Here is a 22557-nt window from a genome sequence, read left to right on the forward strand (position 1 = left end):
CTTGAGCATTTTTTTGCTTTTGCGCATGTGAGGAAATCCATAAAAACTCCTATGGTGCATGTCTTACACATAGTGTATGCACAAAGGCACTGTCACAATTGAGATGCATGGTAATGTCTTCAAAAAATTGCTGAGTTCCTGGGTGGTGACTGGGAGGGTGGCTAAATAGATGCATGGAGATGGCCCTTCTTATGGGCATTTAATTGGAATGTCACTGTAGTGTTTGTGTAGACAGATGCTCATTGGTCCACTTTGGAGGCCATACAGACATAGGGCTTGTGTAATTTTTGATGATGTGACCAATGGTAGCATCTAAAGACACATCAGGTGGTAACTGCATTTACGGATTCTACAAGTATAAAACAGAGGTCCGCAGCATCAAAGGACAAGACTGCAGCATAGCCAACCAACTGGACTTACACTCGGGGATCCAGAATTACAAACCACTGATCGTGTGCGGAATCTTGGCGTTGTCCTGGATGGTGGCTTGACACTTAAACATCAGATATCAGCCACAATCAAATCCTCATTCTTCCACCTGAGGAAGATAGCCAGAATCAAGCACTTAATTCCCTCAGATGATCTTCCAAAAGTCATCCATGCATTTGTATCATCTCGATTAGACTACTGTAATGCTCTCTACCTTGGTCTCCCAGCAAAAGAATTGAACCGCTTACAGCTGCTGCAAAACCTAGCTGTCAGGCTGTTAACCGACCAGCCCCGTTCTAGCCACATAACACCCATACTCTACTTCCTTCACTGGCTGCCTGTAAGATGGCGAATCATCTTCAAGATTGGCTTACTGAGTTTCAAAGCACTACATGACCAGGGCCCAAGGTACCTGAAGCAGCTTATGACCCCATACTGCCCCTGGGGGTCGAGCTTTTAGTCATGCGGCTCCGACTCTATGGAACTCACTTCCCTGCACAGTGCGAGAGGCCCTAACTACAGAATTCTTCAAAAGTAGACTCAAGACTTTCCTGTTTACTCCATAATGTCCCTTTAGTTTCTACATGCTTCAGTATTTTATGAAAAGCTTTTCTGTACTTCATTATTTTCTGTACTATACTATGCTATGTATCTGTTAAGCGCCTTGAGTCCTATTTGTGAAAGAGCGCTATACAAATAAAATTATTATTATTATTATTATTATTATTATTATTATTAAGTAGGCGCTGCAGTCTTTGCACATATGTATGGATGTACACCACCAAATAACGACTTTATAGGGGCATTAGCATAAAATCGCAGATGGACAACTGCCAAGAGATGCAGCTATGGGTGCATCTCTGAATCAGGCCCACAATGTATGTGACTAAGAGAAATACCCCAGACAGACAATATAGCGAGGGTGGACTAATACACTTAAATAATTGATATTATACTCATTTTGTGGAGATCACAAATTAACAATAGTCGAAAAAGTTCAGTGCAGGACTACCTATTAGTTCCTTCCTTGTGCATTTCCCTCTGCGAGAGGGACTGATGTGGACAACAGATGGTTATTTGCCATCAAGTCAACACACTAGCTAACAGGACCAAATATACCTCTACAGTGCTTATGGATTATTAAAACCTCCAATACTGTATTTTGAACAACTAAAAGATGAAAATCCCAGGTAAGCATGCACATTTAACTTCGCAATAACCTACAGGCCAGGTTTTAAAAATCTTAAAATCAACACTCTTTCAAGATGTTTTCTGTAAAACAGTACCATCCAGAGTCAACATTCCCAACTCTGATTACTCCTCCTGCCAATAATTTTGAAGTTTTTACCCAGGATCTGGCCCAAAGTCATGCTCCTACTGAAAATACTTCTATTTTTATTTTTGTTCCCAAAAGGTCAAAAGGAGAAAAAAAAATGGTGTCACACTGGGTTAATATCTTATATAATTCTGTCTGTTGGCCTTCCCTCAGAAAAGACACTATGGATTTTGTGATTTGTACCATTTGCATATAGTAGTAGTAGTAATAATAATGATGATGATGATTATTATTATTATTATTATTATCTGTACTTTGCTTCTGCCTCTTGCTTTGTCTGAACTTGCCTTTCCTGCTGTCTCACCTAAGCTTGGATTGTTTACTGGACTCACTCTGTATCTACAGTATGTTGGCACTCATCCTACCTATCTGTATCTAGAACCAGAGCATCTCCATCATTGCTATCTATCTACTTCCAACTGTGTCCTGTCCAGTTTTTCAGGTTCTCAATTAGAATCCCTTGTCCTGCAGTATCAAATGCTGCAGAGAGATCCAGAAGGATTCAGTTTGAGCAGTCACATGTCTCTTGCCATCAGAAGATCATTAAGGACACACACCAGGGCTGTTTCAGTGATGTGTCTTCTCCTGAATCCTGACTGGAATGGATTATAATTATCAAGGGTTGACAGACAGGTTTCTAATTGAGTTGCAACCGGTTTCTCAATAACCTTTCCTAGAAAAGAAAGGTTTGATGCCGTTCTGTAGGAGGTCATGCAATCGGGATCTAAATTAGGTTTTTTACTGTAAGAAGTGGCCTAACAATTGCTTCCTTTAGTGGTTCTGGAAAAAGGCCTGTCTGCAAAGAACACTGAACTATTTTTCCAAATACAGGGCAAATTATGTCTGTATGCCTTATTAGAAGCTTTGTTGAAGCATGGTCCAGATTACATGTGTTGGGACACCTCATTCAAGTAATTTCATCAAAATCTTTTACATCCGTTGGGTCAAAGCTGGTCCATGAAGACAGTTGGTTTACAATGGCAAGCCTGGTAGTGTAGTTTTACACTCCGTTGATGGCACTGTAGGGATTCCAGCCCGGATGAAGGATCCTTTATCTGCAAAGAAGTTTGCAAATTCATTGCATTTTGACTGGGAGAGCGTTTCATCAGGCTACAGGCATACTGGTTGCAAAGCATCTCCACTGCTTGGAAAAGCTAGCTGGCCTGTTGTTTTTTGCCATGATCTCATTTGAGAAGAACTCTGATTTCTTATGGGTGACTGTGGATTGGTATTTGCTAATATGTTTGATTAGTTTTAACTTCCTCCATTGTCTTTCAAGTCTTTGACCCCTTTTTTTGAATTCACTAACACTGTTGTCAAACCAAAGGGGCTTGACAATGTGGTATGTGGGGTCGTATATGCACAGGGTCTATAATATCCATTGCAGCTGTCATATTCCTGTTATAGTAATGGACTAGGGAACAAGGATCTTCACAGGCACCCATTACTGCAGAGAGATCCAGGTTTGCTGCAAGATCCTGAGTTGTCATACACCTCCTTGGATAATACCTGGTCAACTCTATGGGCAAAGCTCTATTTCAAGGGGTTGTGACTGAAAACCAAATTCAGTTAGAGACTTTTTTTTTTTTTTTTTTTTTTTTTTTTGAAGCTTCATAATACAAACTGGAAGACAAGATCAAAAATGTGACCACTTTTATGTGTAGCAGAAACATTGACTTGTGTGATGCCCAGAGCATTCATTGTGCACAGGTGTGAAAGCTCATCATCGACCCATACATTGAAATCCCCAAGGATCAGCCATCATTGATGCTTCAGAAGTAGTTTAGCAATTTTTTGTAGAAATTTCTGATGGTCTGCAGCCTGTACAGGTTACATTTCTGATCTGCTGTTAGAAGTTGCTCTGGCTTCTGCTAATATAGAACTATGTGAAACTTCCTCCCTTCTGCGTCAAATTTTATCTAGCACCCACAACTAGAAATGGCATGAAGCAAATTCCCTTTGATTTTCCTCTGCTCTACCCAACCACGACATCCAGGAAACCATGGAAGAACTTACTGCATCTACTAAACCATCCACAGGAGAACACTCTGTGACTCTGTTTCTTCTTTGCCCATGCACCAACATGACCATGGAACTGGTCTAATCCTCCCAACTCTGGGCTTTCCTGATGCCTTAGTCATTCCCCACTATACAGTTAATCCAGGCCCCAAGCATCATCCTAATCCTAGAACCATCCAGGCCTGACCTATCCCAGCTATGCCTATTTACTCCTATCACCCCCCTTCCTCTGTTTTAAATGTCTACTATTTACCAAGCTCCAGAATACAAAGCTTTCTGGATTTTGACGACCGATGCTAACCCATAGTAGCCTTTGGATTACTCACAGAATTTTTTTTCCCCAGAGGATCCCTCTCCGTCTACCCTTAATGGATATTCCATATGCATGCACAGTATGCATACTGGACCTGAAACCGGAAGCAGAGTGATTGCATAAGCTGGAACAAGCTCTTATCTGAGCCTTTGTTCCAGCAACTGAAGATTCATAATTTTCACTTTGTGAATTTAATCAAAAATATCATACCACATCACATTAAGAACAAAGGATATGCTAAATAGGGCCCAGAGTTCTCAATCAGAAGTACATACAAATTGTGCTTCATGTCATCATTATCATCTCCTTACTGGAATCTAGCACTTAATTGGTGTAATGCAAAAGCATGTTCGCTAATGTAAGAAAATCTAACAAACATTTCTGTGTCTCTGAGAATGGTAAACTTAGTTATGGCAGCGTTGGGATTGTAATCTTATCTACCATGTTCACCCATACATGCGGATGTGATCACAGTCAGGAAATGGCGTGCAGCATGGGCTGCACATAATGCTCAGTCCCACTTTCCCTGATCATGTGCAGTTACATTTTACACCCTGCTTCATGCCAAAGACTGTTGGTGGTCATTTAGAAGCTGTATACAGCAGTGACGTGTGGTGTTACTGTATTATAGTAGGTTGTTAGTTAAGCTATATTTGCTCACATCAGAATGAGCCATACCTTTGTAGAGAAGCCACAATCATTTTGTACTGTGCAAGTTTGTACTAGGTATTGCTGTGAAGACTAGTCACTATTGCAGTGTATTCAGTGTCGGACTGGGGCATGTAGGGCCCATCAGGGAATGAAGTGGTAGGGGCCCATGTTTACGGGTGTGGTAAGTCTGTGGAGGGGGTGTGGCCTGCCACCTCATTGGTTTGACTAACCATTAGAGCAGAGGTTCTCAAACTTGGTCCTCGTGGGCCCACACAGTGCATGTTTTGCAGGTAACCCAGCAGGTGCACAGGTGTATTAATTACTCACTGACACATTTTAAAAGGTCCACAGGTGGAGCTAAGTATTTCACTTGTGATTCTGTGAGGAGACCTGCAAAACATGCACTGTGTGGGCCCAGGAGGACCAAGTTTGAGAACCTCTGCATTAGAGAGTGCAACGTCTGGGCCCCTTCATAAATATATACAGTAAATTCAGCTGCTGCATGCATGACAATGTACCAGATTAATAACAGCAATGCACTGTAGAAAATACACCATAGTCCAGTATAAGGTAACATATGTATGATGTATAATTCAAGTGCACAGTCTGGAACCTAATCCTCAGAGCAGGAGGTGGGCCCCCAGACAGTAGGGCCCACCGGTGGTTTCCCCTGTACCCCTGTGGCCAGTCCAAGCCTGAGTGTATTCCCTTAGCTTTTATGACCTCATGTAGTAATATATATCACGTCTACTCCTCCTTTGAGTGACATTACTAAAAATGCAGAAGAAATTATTTGTATCTGATAAATCACTACTAAATGTGATTTAAAATTGCTGTTTTCTCTGCGGCCAGGCAGGATAAATTCTGTATAGAAATATCAAGATGGGGGAGTGACTACTGGGAAGGGAACCTTACCCAAAGGAGCAATCAGGACCAGATTTTCTGAGCTTGTCAGCAGAAAACATATTCTGATCCTATCCACTGTTCGCATCTGCTCTTCTATATTTGATCCTTCTGTTTTGCTGGTCACAGAACAGAATATAATGACATTACCCCACACAAATCACCATTGACATATAGAAGTTTAACATGCATGTTTTTTCACAATTTCTTACTTTATTCCATGTATATATTTTTGTATTATTTTAATCACACCACTCACATAGCACTTCTGTGCTTCTTATTAACCCTATTAACTCTCACCTGTGTGCTGACCTGGGGTGGCCGACCTGTGCCGACATTATGGGGTCCTGCACCCCGGACCCATACCTAATATTAGGGACCCCCAGTGACGGAGAGGCCTTGTCGATCGGCCTGGGGGCTTAACCCTATATCTGCAGATATACGCAACCAAGATCTCCGTATTATCTGACTATTATGTAGGAATATTATTCACTCAGTGTGCATTAGGGAACCATTGTTTTTTCCTTCACAGAATTACCCCTCCCTTTTAGCACCTGAGTGACATCACTATCTGATTGAGCAGTTCACCATTTTTTTGCATTGTATTGAGAGGCATGAATGGGTCAGCATTAGGAGGGATTGCTGACTCTAGACTGCCATAGGGGGAAGTCAGGGGTATCCCCAGGTAAGCTGGCTCTCAGATGCTGTAGGAGCCATTACCATGTGGCCTTACACTGGGAATTCAACCCAGACATATTTGGATTATTTATGGGGTGGGTGTGGGGTGTGGTGGCCCCTGTGTCGGTATCGCTGGGCTGCTTCAGGTCGGCACACCCTAACACTTTATTAACACTTATGAGTTTCCCTATCACTTTGTATATATTTTTGTATTATTTTAATCACACCACTCACATAGCACTTCTGTGCTTCTTATTAACCCTATTAACTCTCACCTGTGTGCTGACCTGGGGTGGCCGACCTGTGCCGACATTATGGGGTCCTGCACCCCGGACCCATACCTAATATTAGGGACCCCCAGTGACGGAGAGGCCTTGTCGATCGGCCTGGGGGCTTAACCCTATATCTGCAGATATACGCAACCAAGATCTCCGTATTATCTGACTATTATGTAGGAATATTATTCACTCAGTGTGCATTAGGGAACCATTGTTTTTTCCTTCACAGAATTACCCCTCCCTTTTAGCACCTGAGTGACATCACTATCTGATTGAGCAGTTCACCATTTTTTTGCATTGTATTGAGAGGCATGAATGGGTCAGCATTAGGAGGGATTGCTGACTCTAGACTGCCATAGGGGGAAGTCAGGGGTATCCCCAGGTAAGCTGGCTCTCAGATGCTGTAGGAGCCATTACCATGTGGCCTTACACTGGGAATTCAACCCAGACATATTTGGATTATTTATGGGGTGGGTGTGGGGTGTGGTGGCCCCTGTGTCGGTATCGCTGGGCTGCTTCAGGTCGGCACACCCTAACACTTTATTAACACTTATGAGTTTCCCTATCACTTTGTATATATTTTTGTATTATTTTAATCACACCACTCACATAGCACTTCTGTGCTTCTTATTAACCCTATTAACTCTCACCTGTGTGCTGACCTGGGGTGGCCGACCTGTGCCGACATTATGGGGTCCTGCACCCCGGACCCATACCTAATATTAGGGACCCCCAGTGACGGAGAGGCCTTGTCGATCGGCCTGGGGGCTTAACCCTATATCTGCAGATATACGCAACCAAGATCTCCGTATTATCTGACTATTATGTAGGAATATTATTCACTCAGTGTGCATTAGGGAACCATTGTTTTTTCCTTCACAGAATTACCCCTCCCTTTTAGCACCTGAGTGACATCACTATCTGATTGAGCAGTTCACCATTTTTTTGCATTGTATTGAGAGGCATGAATGGGTCAGCATTAGGAGGGATTGCTGACTCTAGACTGCCATAGGGGGAAGTCAGGGGTATCCCCAGGTAAGCTGGCTCTCAGATGCTGTAGGAGCCATTACCATGTGGCCTTACACTGGGAATTCAACCCAGACATATTTGGATTATTTATGGGGTGGGTGTGGGGTGTGGTGGCCCCTGTGTCGGTATCGCTGGGCTGCTTCAGGTCGGCACACCCTAACACTTTATTAACACTTATGAGTTTCCCTATCACTTTGTATATATTTTTGTATTATTTTAATCACACCACTCACATAGCACTTCTGTGCTTCTTATTAACCCTATTAACTCTCACCTGTGTGCTGACCTGGGGTGGCCGACCTGTGCCGACATTATGGGGTCCTGCACCCCGGACCCATACCTAATATTAGGGACCCCCAGTGACGGAGAGGCCTTGTCGATCGGCCTGGGGGCTTAACCCTATATCTGCAGATATACGCAACCAAGATCTCCGTATTATCTGACTATTATGTAGGAATATTATTCACTCAGTGTGCATTAGGGAACCATTGTTTTTTCCTTCACAGAATTACCCCTCCCTTTTAGCACCTGAGTGACATCACTATCTGATTGAGCAGTTCACCATTTTTTTGCATTGTATTGAGAGGCATGAATGGGTCAGCATTAGGAGGGATTGCTGACTCTAGACTGCCATAGGGGGAAGTCAGGGGTATCCCCAGGTAAGCTGGCTCTCAGATGCTGTAGGAGCCATTACCATGTGGCCTTACACTGGGAATTCAACCCAGACATATTTGGATTATTTATGGGGTGGGTGTGGGGTGTGGTGGCCCCTGTGTCGGTATCGCTGGGCTGCTTCAGGTCGGCACACCCTAACACTTTATTAACACTTATGAGTTTCCCTATCACTTTGTATATATTTTTGTATTATTTTAATCACACCACTCACATAGCACTTCTGTGCTTCTTATTAACCCTATTAACTCTCACCTGTGTGCTGACCTGGGGTGGCCGACCTGTGCCGACATTATGGGGTCCTGCACCCCGGACCCATACCCAATATTAGGGACCCCCAGTGACGGAGAGGCCTTGTCGACCGGCCTGGGGGCTTAACCCTATATCTGCAGATATACGCAACCAAGATCTCCGTATTATCTGACTATTATGTAGGAATATTATTCACTCAGTGTGCATTAGGGAACCATTGTTTTTTCCTTCACAGAATTACCCCTCCCTTTTAGCACCTGAGTGACATCACTATCTGATTGAGCAGTTCACCATTTTTTTTGCATTTTATTCCATGTGCCTCAAATATATACTGCTGGGGTTCAGTATGAATTACCGGCTGCCGGCCGTCAGTATACCGACAGTGGCATCCCGGTCACCAGTATTCCGGCAGCGGGGCGATGGCTAGAAAGCCCCTTATGGGCTCACTGCGCTTGCTACACAGCAGGCACGGTGGCTTGCTGCGTTCGCCACAGGTTAGATTCTCCCTCTATGGGTGTCGTAGACACCTACAGAGGGAGAATAGACTGTGGCGCTGGTATTCCAGTGGCGGGATTTCACCCCTACTTGGGATTCCAGCATTGTGACCGCTGCAATCCCAACCAGCGGTATTTTAACAAGTTCCCTTCTGGACAGGTTCTGGACTTTCATGTTTTGTTTTTACTGTATGTATCCTGGTACTAACCTACTTTATTCATTATAAAGGGACTGAGATTGTCACATTTGCATTTATTTATGCAATCTGCTGCATGGTTTTTTTCAATCTTTCTTTTCAATCTTGTTGCATTTGCCCTTTCTATATGTTATGACTAAAGCACTTATGAATCACTACTGGAAATCAACGGATTAGCAGATACCCACTCAGACATCCGCCATCCACCACACAGCAGCACTTATTACTGAGAAGGCACATTACATTTATTACAAAGGTGCTGATTCAGATGTGGACTCCTTTCTGATTTTTACACAGATGGGTGATGTTTTGAGGACTGTGCATGCATCAGAGACGCAGTGTGTATATGCCTCTATACAACTGTGATGTTGGTTGCAGTGCACAGTAAGCCACAGCATGATTGAGTTGTTGCTGCTGTTTGGGAGTGGATAAGGGGAGCATTGCATAAAGTGGAGGCATGTCACCTCCATTTTGTGTGAGTGCCAAAGCCAGACCATGCATCTTTCCGATGCAGATTCACTGGCATCGGCTACCTAGATGCAGTGGATATTCTGAGTAACATTACGGTTACTAGGCTGTCCGATGCTGTAACTGATGGTCGCGATGTTGATCTGATGCCTCGTCTTCAGATGCAGTGAGCCGATCAGAGAAGTTGGCAGTGGGTGTCTTTTTATACAAGACATCTCCTGTGGCATTTGAATATTTTCACACAGCCACTGCATACAAAGATGGCGCTATTTGCGTCCACCTCTGAATCAAGCCCTGAGAGAACAAACTACTGTAACTACCAACTTTAAGAGTTTAGTACAGATATACTTGTATTCCTGTTAGTACAATATTCATACATGAATGATTAAGTAGACAGTCTATATTTGAAGTGTCTAAATATATCTAATATGCTTAGCAATTGCTACGGTGTTTGGAAAAACAAAGTAGCTGTGTGATTATTGAAAACATCCAAAGTGAAATCTTTTTTTCCAGTCACCTTTTCTACAGTATTCCTATGAGTCAGAGGTAGCGTGGGAGAGTGCCATGCGGATTTTCCTGAGATTGTAAATATATGATGAGTTTGGCAACAGGTTAGCTTAATGGATAGTATTTCCAAGTATATGAGGAAGCAGATGTTGGATGACAGACAACCCCTTGATTCTGTTGTCATGTTACAAATCTAATATTGAAAGCACAATTCAAGTGCTGACCATTTCTAAAACTACAGTAGTTCTGTATCATTATATAATATTGTTGATGCAAAACCATGTTCTTTTTATCTCCCATAGATTGTTACAGATCTTGTCAGCCAACCGATGTGGTGTTTGTCATTGACAGTTCTGAAAGTGTTGGCAAAATGAATTTCAGTCTTGCAAAAAATTTTGTAATCAATATTGCCAATAGGATTGGGAAGATGGGCAAAAATGCATCTGATCTCACAGGTAAACTATGATCTTTTCTTTCCTTAACAATTGACTTTGGTTATGTATTGGTGATGGTGATTTATATAGAGGTAGATTGTCACAATTTTGTATTTTTATTTCTCTATTACATTTTTTAGTAAATCACTTCCATTATAAACTGTCTGTGAATATGCAGAGCTGAAAGATCCTAATAAAAGTGATTGCTAAACTGGGTTGGACTGGCCCACAGGGGAAACTCCCTGTGGCCCCCACTGCTGGGGGCACACCTCCTCCTCTAGTGATCATGTTCTGGATTTGCACTTGAGTTATACATTATGCACCTGTTGCCTTATACTGCACAGGACTACAGTATGGTGTATTTTATACAGTGTATTGTTGTTATTAATCTGGGACATTATCATGCATGCACTTGCACAATTTACTAGATATATATTAATCAAGTTGCCCAGACCATGCACTCACTAATGGTTAGCCAAGCCTCTAAGCATGGGCCCCAACCACTGCATTCTCCTGCTGGGTCCTTCATGTCCCAGTCCAACACTGTTGTTTTAAGCATGGCACACAATTACACCAGACTAAGGCTCTATGGGCACTTAAAAAAGCAGGCTCCACTTTTCACACATATTCTGTTTTTCTATCATATCCTGCAAATAAATATTATAAATTTGCATTTGTACAGAAAGTCATGCAGGTTTTTAGAGCCTACTCCTTCCATGTGAAATACCTAGGACCACCCATCAAACAAAAAAGTAAAAATCAAAAACACCCACGCTGACACTTTATTCTATCATGCCCTGACAATTTCATGTATCGGTCCTTAAAAAGATTATTCTCCATAATTAACCGTGTAATATCACATCGGATAAAGAAATTGCACTTGTGCTGCACTTTCACCTTGGGAAGGGGGACCCCTTTCTTTTTTGCTTTGGGTTTCTCTACTTCCCTAGGAATTCTAGCCCTGGTGCGGTTTATTGGAAAATATGGTAAACCCCATGTCCCCCCCCCCCCCCCCCCCCCTTCCAGTTTTTGGGTGATTTATTTTCTGCTAGTGGCTGAATCTAACTTACCTGAGACAGTGCGAACTATGGCCCTCATTCCGAGTTGTTCGCTCGGTAAATTTCATCGCAGCGATTTTCCGCTTAGTGCGCATGCGCAATGTCCGCACTGCGACTGCGCCAAGTAAATTTGCTATGAAGTTAGGATTTTTACTCACGGCTTTTTCTTCGCTCAGGCGATCTTAGTGTGATTGACAGGAAATGGGTGTTTCTGGGCGGAACAGGCCGTTTTATGGGCGTGTGGGAAAAAACGCTACCGTTTCCGGAAAAAACGCAGGAGTGGCTGGAGAAACGGGGGAGTGTCTGGGCGAACGCTGGGTGTGTTTGTGACGTCAAACCAGGAACGACAAGCACTGAACTGATCGCAGATGCCGAGTAAGTCTGAAGCTACTCTGAAACTGCTAAGAAGTTTGTAATCGCAAAATTGCGAATACGTCGTTCGCAATTTTAGGATGCTAAGATTCACTCCCAGTAGGCGGCGGCTTAGCGTGAGCAACTCTGCTAAAATCGCCTTGCGAGCGAACAACTCGGAATGACCTCCTATACTTCTTTTATAGAAGGTCAAAAACTCACAAACCCTACCTATGAGCAACTTGAAGGGAAGAGGGACTAAATACATCATGATACATCTACAGTAGAGATGAGCGGGTTCGGTTCCTCGGAATCCGAACCCGCCCGAACTTCATGTTTTTTTTACACGGGTCCGAGCGACTCGGATCTTCCCGCCTTGCTCGGTTAACCCGAGCGCGCCCGAACGTCATCATCACGCTGTCGGATTCTCGCGAGACTCGGATTCTATATAAGGAGCCGCGCGTCGCCGCCATTTTTCACACGTGCATTGAGATTCATAGGGAGAGGACGTGTCTGGCGGCCTCTCCGTTTATAGAGATTCGAGAAGAGAGTGAGACAGAGAGAGACACAGTAGTAATTTGGGGAGCATTAGGAGGAGTACTACTACTACTAGTACTTGCTGAAGTGATAGAAAGAGATAGTGTGACTGTATTATCTGACTTGTGGGGGAGACACTGACAGTGGGGAGCAGTTAGAGTCTGAGAGCAGGACTCAGGACTCAGGAGTACATATAACGTACAGTGCACACTTTTGCTGCCAGAGTGCCAGCCACACTGCCATTGTTTGTGACCACACTGACCACCAGTATAATATATATTGTGATTGTCTGCTTAGGACTCAGGAGTACTACTTGCAAGTTGCTGATAGTGTGACCAGTGACCTGACCACCAGTTTAATAAATCACCACCAGTTTATGAGTTTAATATATATTATATATATATATATATATATATATATATATATATAATTGTATATAATATATATATAATATTGTATACCACCTAGCACCTACCCGTGTTTTTTTTTTCTTTCTTCTTTATACATACTACTATAGTAGCTTACTGTAGCAGTCTGCGGTGCTGCTGAGCTGTCAGTGTCCAGCAGGTCCGTCATCAGTCATTACATAATAAATATATAATATATACCTGTCCGGCTGCAGTACTAGTGATATTATATATACATATATATTGATTTCATCTCATTATCATCCAGTCTATATTAGCAGCAGACACAGTACGTTAGTCCACGGCTGTAGCTACCTCTGTGTCGGCACTCGGCAGTCCATCCATAATTGTATACCACCTACCCGTGGTTGTTGTTTTTTTCTTTCTTCTTTATACATACTACTATAGTAGCTTACTGTAGCAGTCTGCGGTGCTGCTGAGCTGACAGTGTCCAGCAGGTCCGTCATCAGTCATTACATAATAAATATATAATATATACCTGTCCGGCTGCAGTACTAGTGATATTATATATACATATATATTGATTTCATCTCATTATCATCCAGTCTATATTATCAGCAGACACAGTACGTTAGTCCACGGCTGTAGCTACCTCTGTGTCGGCACTCGGCAGTCCATCCATAATTGTATACCACCTACCCGTGGTTGTTGTTTTTTTCTTTCTTCTTTATACATACTACTATAGTAGCTTACTGTAGCAGTCTGCGGTGCTGCTGAGCTGACAGTGTCCAGCAGGTCCGTCACCAGTCATTACATAATAAATATATAATATATACCTGTCCGGCTGCAGTACTAGTGATATTATATATACATATATATTGATTTCATCTCATTATCATCCAGTCTATATTAGCAGCAGACACAGTACGTTAGTCCACGGCTGTAGCTACCTCTGTCGGCACTCCATCCATAATTGTATACCACCTACCCGTGGTTGTTGTTTTTTTCTTTCTTCTTTATACATACTACTATAGTAGCTTACTGTAGCAGTCTGCGGTGCTGCTGAGCTGACAGTGTCCAGCAGGTCCGTCATCAGTCATTACATAATAAATATATAATATATACCTGTCCGGCTGCAGTACTAGTGATATTATATATACATATATATATTGATTTCATCTCATTATCATCCAGTCTATATTAGCAGCAGACACAGTACGGTAGTCCACGGCTGTAGCTACCTCTGTGTCGGCACTCGATCCATAAGTATACTAGTATCCATCCATCTCCATTGTTTACCTGAGGTGCCTTTTAGTTGTCCCTATTAAAATATGGAGAACAAAAATATTGAGGTTCCAAAATTAGGGAAAGATCAAGATCCACTTCCACCTCGTGCTGAAGCTGCTGCCACTAGTCATGGCCGAGACGATGAAATGCCAGCAACGTCGTCTGCCAAGGCCGATGCCCAATGTCATAGTACAGAGCATGTAAAATCCAAAACACCAAATATCAGTAAAAAAAGGACTCCAAAACCTAAAATAAAATTGTCGGAGGAGAAGCGTAAACTTGCCAATATGCCATTTACCACACGGAGTGGCAAGGAACGGCTGAGGCCCTGGCCTATGTTCATGGCTAGTGGTTCAGCTTCACATGAGGATGGAAGCACTCAGCCTCTCGCTAGAAAAATGAAAAGACTCAAGCTGGCAAAAGCACCGCAAAGAACTGTGCGTTCTTCGAAATCCCAAATCCACAAGGAGAGTCCAATTGTGTCGGTTGCGATGCCTGACCTTCCCAACACTGGACGTGAAGAGCATGCGCCTTCCACCATTTGCACGCCCCCTGCAAGTGCTGGAAGGAGCACCCGCAGTCCAGTTCCTGATAGTCAGATTGAAGATGTCAGTGTTGAAGTACACCAGGATGAGGAGGATATGGGTGTTGCTGGCGCTGGGGAGGAAATTGACCAGGAGGATTCTGATGGTGAGGTGGTTTGTTTAAGTCAGGCACCCGGGGAAACACCTGTTGTCCGTGGGAGGAATATGGCCATTGACATGCCTGGTGAAAATACCAAAAAAATCAGCTCTTCGGTGTGGAAGTATTTCAACAGAAATGCGGACAACAGGTGTCAAGCCGTGTGTTGCCTTTGTCAAGCTGTAATAAGTAGGGGTAAGGACGTTAACCACCTCGGAACATCCTCCCTTATACGTCACCTGCAGCGCATTCATAATAAGTCAGTGACAAGTTCAAAAACTTTGGGTGACAGCGGAAGCAGTCCACTGACCAGTAAATCCCTTCCTCTTGTAACCAAGCTCACGCAAACCACCCCACCAACTCCCTCAGTGTCAATTTCCTCCTTACCCAGGAATGCCAATAGTCCTGCAGGCCATGTCACTGGCAATTCTGACGAGTCCTCTCCTGCCTGGGATTCCTCCGATGCATCCTTGAGTGTAATGCCTACTGCTGCTGGCGCTGCTGTTGTTGCTGCTGGCAGTCGATCGTCATCCCAGAGGGGAAGTCGGAAGACCACTTGTACTACTTCCAGTAAGCAATTGACTGTCCAACAGTCCTTTGCGAGGAAGATGAAATATCACAGCAGTCATCCTGCTGCAAAGCGGATAACTGAGGCCTTGACAACTATGTTGGTGTTAGACGTGCGTCCGGTATCCGCCGTTAGTTCACAGGGAACTAGACAATTTATTGAGGCAGTGTGCCCCCGTTACCAAATACCATCTAGGTTCCACTTCTCTAGGCAGGCGATACCGAGAATGTACACGGACGTCAGAAAAAGACTCACCAGTGTCCTAAAAAATGCAGTTGTACCCAATGTCCACTTAACCACGGACATGTGGACAAGTGGAGCAGGGCAGGGTCAGGACTATATGACTGTGACAGCCCACTGGGTAGATGTATGGACTCCCGCCGCAAGAACAGCAGCGGCGGCACCAGTAGCAGCATCTCGCAAACGCCAACTCTTTCCTAGGCAGGCTACGCTTTGTATCACCGCTTTCCAGAATACGCACACAGCTGAAAACCTCTTACGGCAACTGAGGAAGATCATCGCGGAATGGCTTACCCCAATTGGACTCTCCTGTGGATTTGTGGCATCGGACAACGCCAGCAATATTGTGTGTGCATTAAATATGGGCAAATTCCAGCACGTCCCATGTTTTGCACATACCTTGAATTTGGTGGTGCAGAATTTTTTAAAAAACGACAGGGGTGTGCAAGAGATGCTGTCGGTGGCCAGAAGACTTGCGGGACACTTTCGGCGTACAGGCACCACGTACAGAAGACTGGAGCACAACCAAAAACAACTGAACCTGCCCTGCCATCATCTGAAGCAAGAAGTGGTAACGAGGTGTATTTCAACCCTCTATATGCTTCAGAGGTTGGTGGAGCAGCAAAAGGCCATTCAAGCCTATACAATTCAGCACGATATAGGAGGTGGAATGCACCTGTCTCAAGCGCAGTGGAGAATGATTTCAACATTGTGCAAGGTTCTGATGCCCTTTGAACTTGCCACACGTGAAGTCAGTTCAGACACTGCCAGCCTGAGTCAGGTCATTCCCCTCATCAGGCTTTTGCAGTAGAAGCTGGAGACATTGAAGGAGGAGCTAACACAGAGCGATTACGCTAGGCATGTGGGACTTGTGGATGGAGCCCTTAATTCGCTTAACAAGGATTCACGGGTGGTCAATCTGTTGAAATCAGAGCACTACATTTTGGCCACCATGCTCGATCCTAGATTTAAAGCCTACCTTGGATCTCTCTTTCCGGCAGACACAAGTCTGCTGGGGTTCAAAGACCTGCTGGTGAGGAAATTGTCAAGTCAAGCGGAACGCGACCTGTCAACATCTCCTCCTTCACATTCTCCCGCAACTGGGGGTGCGAGGAAAAGGCTCAGAATTCCGAGCCCACCCGCTGGCGGTGATGCAGGGCAGTCTGGAGCGACTGCTGATGCTGACATCTGGTCCGGACTGAAGGACCTGACAACGATTACGGACATGTCGTCTACTGTCACTGCATATGATTCTCTCACCATTGAAAGAATGGTGGAGGATTATATGAGTGACCGCATCCAAGTAGGCACGTCACACAGTCCGTACTTATACTGGCAGGAAAAAGAGGCAATTTGGAGGCCCTTGCACAAACTGGCTTTATTCTACCTAAGTTGCCCTCCCACGAGTGTGTACTCCGAATGAGTGTTTAGTGCCGCCGCTCACCTTGTCAGCAATCGGCGTACGAGGTTACTTCCAGAAAATGTGGAGAAGATGATGTTCATTAAAATGAATTATAATCAATTCCTCCGTGGAGACATTGACCAGCAGCAATTGCCTCCACAAAGTACACAGGGAGCTGAGATGGTGGATTCCAGTGGGGACGAATTGATAATCTGTGAGGAGGGGGATGTACACGGTGATATATCGGAGGATGATGATGAGGTGGACATCTTGCCTCTGTAGAGCCAGTTTGTGCAAGGAGAGATTAATTGCTTCTTTTTAGGTGGGGGTCCAAACCAACCCGTCATTTCAGTCACAGTCGTGTGGCAGACCCTGTCACTGAAATGATGGGTTGGTTAAAGTGTGCATGTCCTGTTTATACAACATAAGGGTGGGTGGGAGGGCCCAAGGACAATTCCATCTTGCACCTCTTTTTTCTTTCATTTTTATTTGCGTCATGTGCTGTTTGGGGAGTGTTTTTTGGAAGGGCCATCCTGCGTGACACTGCAGTGACACTCCTAGATGGGCCAGGTGTTTGTGTCGGCCACTAGGGTCGCTTAGCTTAGTCATCCAGCGACCTCGGTGCAAATTTTAGGACTAAAAATAATATTGTGAGGTGTGAGGTATTCAGAATAGACTGAAAATGAGTGGAAATTATGGTTTTTGAGGTTAATAATACTTTGGGATCAAAATGACCCCCAAATTCTATGATTTAAGCTGTTTTTTAGCGTTTTTTGAAAAAAACACCCGAATCCAAAACACACCCGAATCCGACAAAAAAAATTCGGTGAGGTTTTGCCAAAACGCGGTCGAACCCAAAACACGGCCGCGGAACCGAACCCAAAACCAAAACACAAAACCCGAAAAATTTCAAGTGCACATCTCTAATCTACAGTAGCTGTTTATATATTTTTAGGTATGACAGTACTTTTCAAACCAATATATTTATTGTGTTAATCATAGCTGCAGGGTTTTCTTATAGGGGAATTAGCTTCTTAATACATTGGCACATGTGAGACGGGGACTGATGTCAATGTGGGTATCCAGTTACCTGCGATGAAACATCGGAAGTGAAAAAATAAGATTTTACTCACCGGTAAATCTATTTCTCGTAGTCCGTAGTGGATGCTGGGAACTCCGTAAGGACCATGGGGAATAGCGGCTCCGCAGGAGACTGGGCACAACTAAAGAAAGCTTTAGGACTACCTGGTGTGCACTGGCTCCTCCCTCTATGACCCTCCTCCAGACCTCAGTTAGGATACTGTGCCCGGAAGAGCTGACACAATAAGGAAAGGATTTGGAATCCCGGGTAAGACTCATACCAGCTACACCAATCACACCGTATAACTCGTGATAGTATACCCAGTTAACAGTATGAAATATAACTGAGCCTCTCAACAGATGGCTCAACAATAACCCTTTAGTTAAGCAATAACTATATACAAGTATTGCAGACAATCCGCACTTGGGACGGGCGCCCAGCATCCACTACGGACTACGAGAAATAGATTTACCGGTGAGTAAAATCTTGTTTTCTCTAACGTCCTAAGTGGATGCTGGGAACTCCGTAAGGACCATGGGGATTATACCAAAGCTCCCAAACGGGCGGGAGAGTGCGGATGACTCTGCAGCACCGAATGAGCGAACTCTAGGTCCTCCTCAGCCAGGGTATCAAACTTGTAGACTTTTAGCAAATGTGTTTGACCCCGACCAAGTAGCTGCTCGGCAAAGTTGTAAAGCCGAGACCCCTCGGGCAGCCGCCCAAGAAGAGCCCACCTTCCTCGTGGAATGGGCTTTTACAGATTTAGGATGCGGCAGTCCAGCCGCAGAATGTGCAAGTTGAATCGTGCTACAGATCCAGCGAGCAATAGTCTGCTTTGAAGCAGGCGCACCCAACTTGTTGGGTGCATGCAGGATAAGTAGCGAGTCAGTCTTTCTGACTCCAGCTGTCCTGGAAACACAGATTTTTAGGGCTCGGACTACGTCCAGCAACTTGGAATCCTCCAAGTCACGAGTAGCCGCAGGCACCACAATAGGCTGGTTCAAATGAAAAGCTGAAACCACCTTTGGGAGAAATTGGGAACGAGTCCTCAATTCCACCCTATCCTTATGAAAAATCAGATAAGGGCATTTGCATGACAAAGCCGCCAATTCTGATACACGCCTGGCCGACGCCAAGGCCAACAGCATGACCACTGTCCACGTGAGGTATTTTAGCTCCACGGATTTAAGTGGTTCAAACCAATGCGACTTCAGGAAATCCAACACCACGTTGAGATCCCATGGTGCCACTGGAGGCACAATGGGGGCTGAATATGCAGCCCTCCCTTAACAAAAGTCTGAACTTCAGGCAATGAAGCCAGTTCTTTTTGGAAGAAAATGGACAGAGCCGAAAACTGGACCTTACTGGAACCCATTTGAGGCCCATAGTCACTCCTGACTGTAGGAAGTGCACAAATCGACCCAGTTGAAATTCCTCCGTTGGGGCCTTCCTGGCCTCACACTAAGCAACATATTTTCGCCATATGCGGTGATAATATTTTGCGGTCACATCTTTCCTAGCCTTAATCAGCGTAGGAATGACTTTATCCGGAATGCCCTTTTCCTTTAGGATCCGGTGTTCAACCGCCATGCCATCAAACCAGCGGCGGTAAGTCTTGGAAGAGACAGGGCCCCTGCTGCAGCAGGTCCTGTCTGAGCGGCAGAGGCCATGGGTCCTCTGAGATCATTTCTTGAAGTTCTGGGTACCAAGATCTTCTTGGCCAATCCGGAACCACGAGTATAGTTCTTACTCCTCTCCTTCTTATTATTCTCAGTACCTTGGGTATGAGAGGCAGAGGAAGGAACACATACACCGACTGGTACACCCACGGTGTTACCAGAGCGTCCACAGCTATCGCCTGAGGGTCCCTTGACCTGGCGCAATAACATTTTAGCTTTTTGTTGAGGCGGGACACCACCATGTGTACAATCATTTGGAAGACTTCTGGATGAAGTCCCCACTCTCCCGGGTGGAGGTCGTGTCTGCTGAGAAAGTCTGCTTCCCAGTTGTCCACTCCGGGAATGAACACTGCTGACAGTGCTAACACATGATTTTCCGCCCATCGGAGAATCCTTGTGCCATTGCCATCCTGCTTCTTGTGCCGCCTTGTCGGTTTACATGGGCGACCGCCGTGATGTTGTCTGACTAGATCAGCACCGGCTGGTTTTGAAGCAGGGGTCTTGCCTGACTTAGGGCATTGCAAATGGCCCTTAGTTCCAGAATATTTATGTGTAGGGAAGTCTCCTGACTTGACCATTGTCCTTGGAAGTTTCTTCCCTGTGTGACTGCCCCCCAACCTCGAAGGCTGGCATCCGTGGTTACCAGGACCCAGTCCTGTATGCCGAATCTAAGGCCCTCTGGAAGATGAGCACTCTGCAGCCATCACAACAGCGACACCCTGGCCCTTGGAGACAGGGTTATCAGCCGATGCATCTGAAGATGCGATCCGGACCACCTGTCCAACAGATCCCACTGAAAGATCCTTGCATGGAACCCTCCGAATGGAATTGCTTCGTAAGAAGCCACCATCTTTCCCAGGACTCGCGTGCAATGGTGCACCGACACCTGTTTTGGTTTTAGGAGGTCTCTGACTAGAGATGACAACTCCTTGGCCTTCTCCTCCGGGAGAAACACTTTTTTCTGTTCTGTGTCGAGAACCATCCCCAGGAACAGTAGACGCGTTGTAGGAACCAGCTGCGACTTCGGAATGTTCAGGATCCAGCCATGCTGTTGTAGCACTGCCCCAGCTAGTGCTACTCCTATCAACAACTGTTCCCTGGACCTCGCCTTTATAAGGAGATCGTCCAAGTACGGGATAATTATAACTCCCTTCCTTCGGAGTATCATCATCTCTGCCATTACCTTGGTAAATACCCTCGGTGCCGTGGACAGACCAAACGGCAACGTCTGGAATTGGTAATGACAGTCCTGTACCACAAATCTGAGGTACTCATGGTGAGGGGGGTAAATGGGGACATGCAGGTAAGCATCCTTGATGTCCAGTGATACCATGTAATCCCCTTCGTCCAGGCTTGCAATAACCGCCCTGAGCGATTCCATTTTGAACTTGAACCTTCGTATATAAGTGTTCAAGGATTTCAATTTTAAAATAGGTCTCACCGAACCGTCCGGTTTCGGTACCACAAACATTGTGGAATAGTAACCCCGTCCCTGTTGAAGAAGGGGTACCTTGACTATCACCTGCTGCGAATACAGCTTGTGAATTGCCTCCAGCACTGCTTCCCTGTCTGAGGGAGCTGTCGGCAAGGCAGATTTGAGGAAACGGCGAGGGGGAGACGTCTCGAATTCCAGCTTGTACCCCTGAGATACTACCTGTAGAATCCAGGGATCCACCCGTGAGCGAGCCCAATGGTCGCTGAAATTCTTGAGACGGGCCCCCACCGTACCTGGCTCCGCCTGTGGAGCCCCAGCGTCATGCGGTGGACTTAGAGGAAGCGGGGGAGGACTTTTGTTCCTGGGAACTGGCTGTATGCTGCAGCTTTTTCCCTCTACCTCTGCCCCTGGGCAGAAAGGACGCGCCTTTAACCCGCTTGCCTTTCTGGGGCCGAAAGGACTGTACCTGATAATACGGTGCTTTCTTTGGCTGTGAGGGAACATGGGGCAAAATGTTGATTTCCCAGCTGTAGCTGTGGAAACTAGGTCTGAGAGACCATCCCCAAACAACTCCTCACCCTTGTAAGGCAAAACTTCCATGTGCCTTTTAGAATCAGCATCACCTGTCCACTGCCGAGTTCCTGGCAGAAATGGACATTGCGTTTATTTTAGATGCCAGTCGGCAATTATCCCTTTGTGCATCTCTCATGTATAAGACTGCGTCTTTAATATGCTCTATGGTTAGCAATATAGTGTCCCTGTCTAAGGTACAGAGAATCTGACCACGCAGCTGCAGCACTGCACATTCATGCTGAAGCAATAGCTGGTCTCAGTGTAATGCCTGAGTGTGTATATACAGACTTCAGGATAGCCTCCTGCATTCTATCTGCAGGCTCCTTTAGGGCGGCCGTGTCCTGAGACGGTAGTGCCACCTTCTTTGACAGACGTGTGAGCGCTTTATCCACCCTAGGGGATGTCTCCCAACGTGACCTATCCTCTGGCGGGAAAGGGTACGCCATTTGTAACCTTTTAGAAATTACCAGTTTCTTATCGGGGGAAACTCACGCTTCTTCACACATTTAGTTCATCAGATGGGGGAAAAACCACTGTAAGCTTTTTTCTCCCCAAACATAATACCCTTCTTTTTGGTACCTGGGGTAATATCAGAAATGTGCAACACATTTTTAATTGCCGTAATCATGTAACGAGT

General features: G+C 45.0%; 1 protein-coding gene across 1 annotated transcript in view; it reads left to right on the forward strand.

Annotated features, from left to right (window-relative positions):
- The first annotated feature begins 1606 nt into the window (after positions 1–1606).
- LOC134929608 (collagen alpha-2(VI) chain-like) overlaps positions 1607–22557 on the forward strand; it is a 69896-nt gene continuing 48945 nt past the window's right edge. The window contains exons 1-2 of the mRNA XM_063925195.1: positions 1607–1619; positions 10529–10681. Of these exons, the coding sequence (XP_063781265.1) occupies positions 1607–1619; positions 10529–10681 (166 nt within the window). The remainder of the gene's footprint in view (positions 1620–10528; positions 10682–22557) is intronic.

The sequence above is a fragment of the Pseudophryne corroboree genome, chromosome 5, assembly GCF_028390025.1.
Source record: "Pseudophryne corroboree isolate aPseCor3 chromosome 5, aPseCor3.hap2, whole genome shotgun sequence".
Taxonomy (NCBI): Eukaryota; Metazoa; Chordata; class Amphibia; order Anura; family Myobatrachidae; genus Pseudophryne; species Pseudophryne corroboree.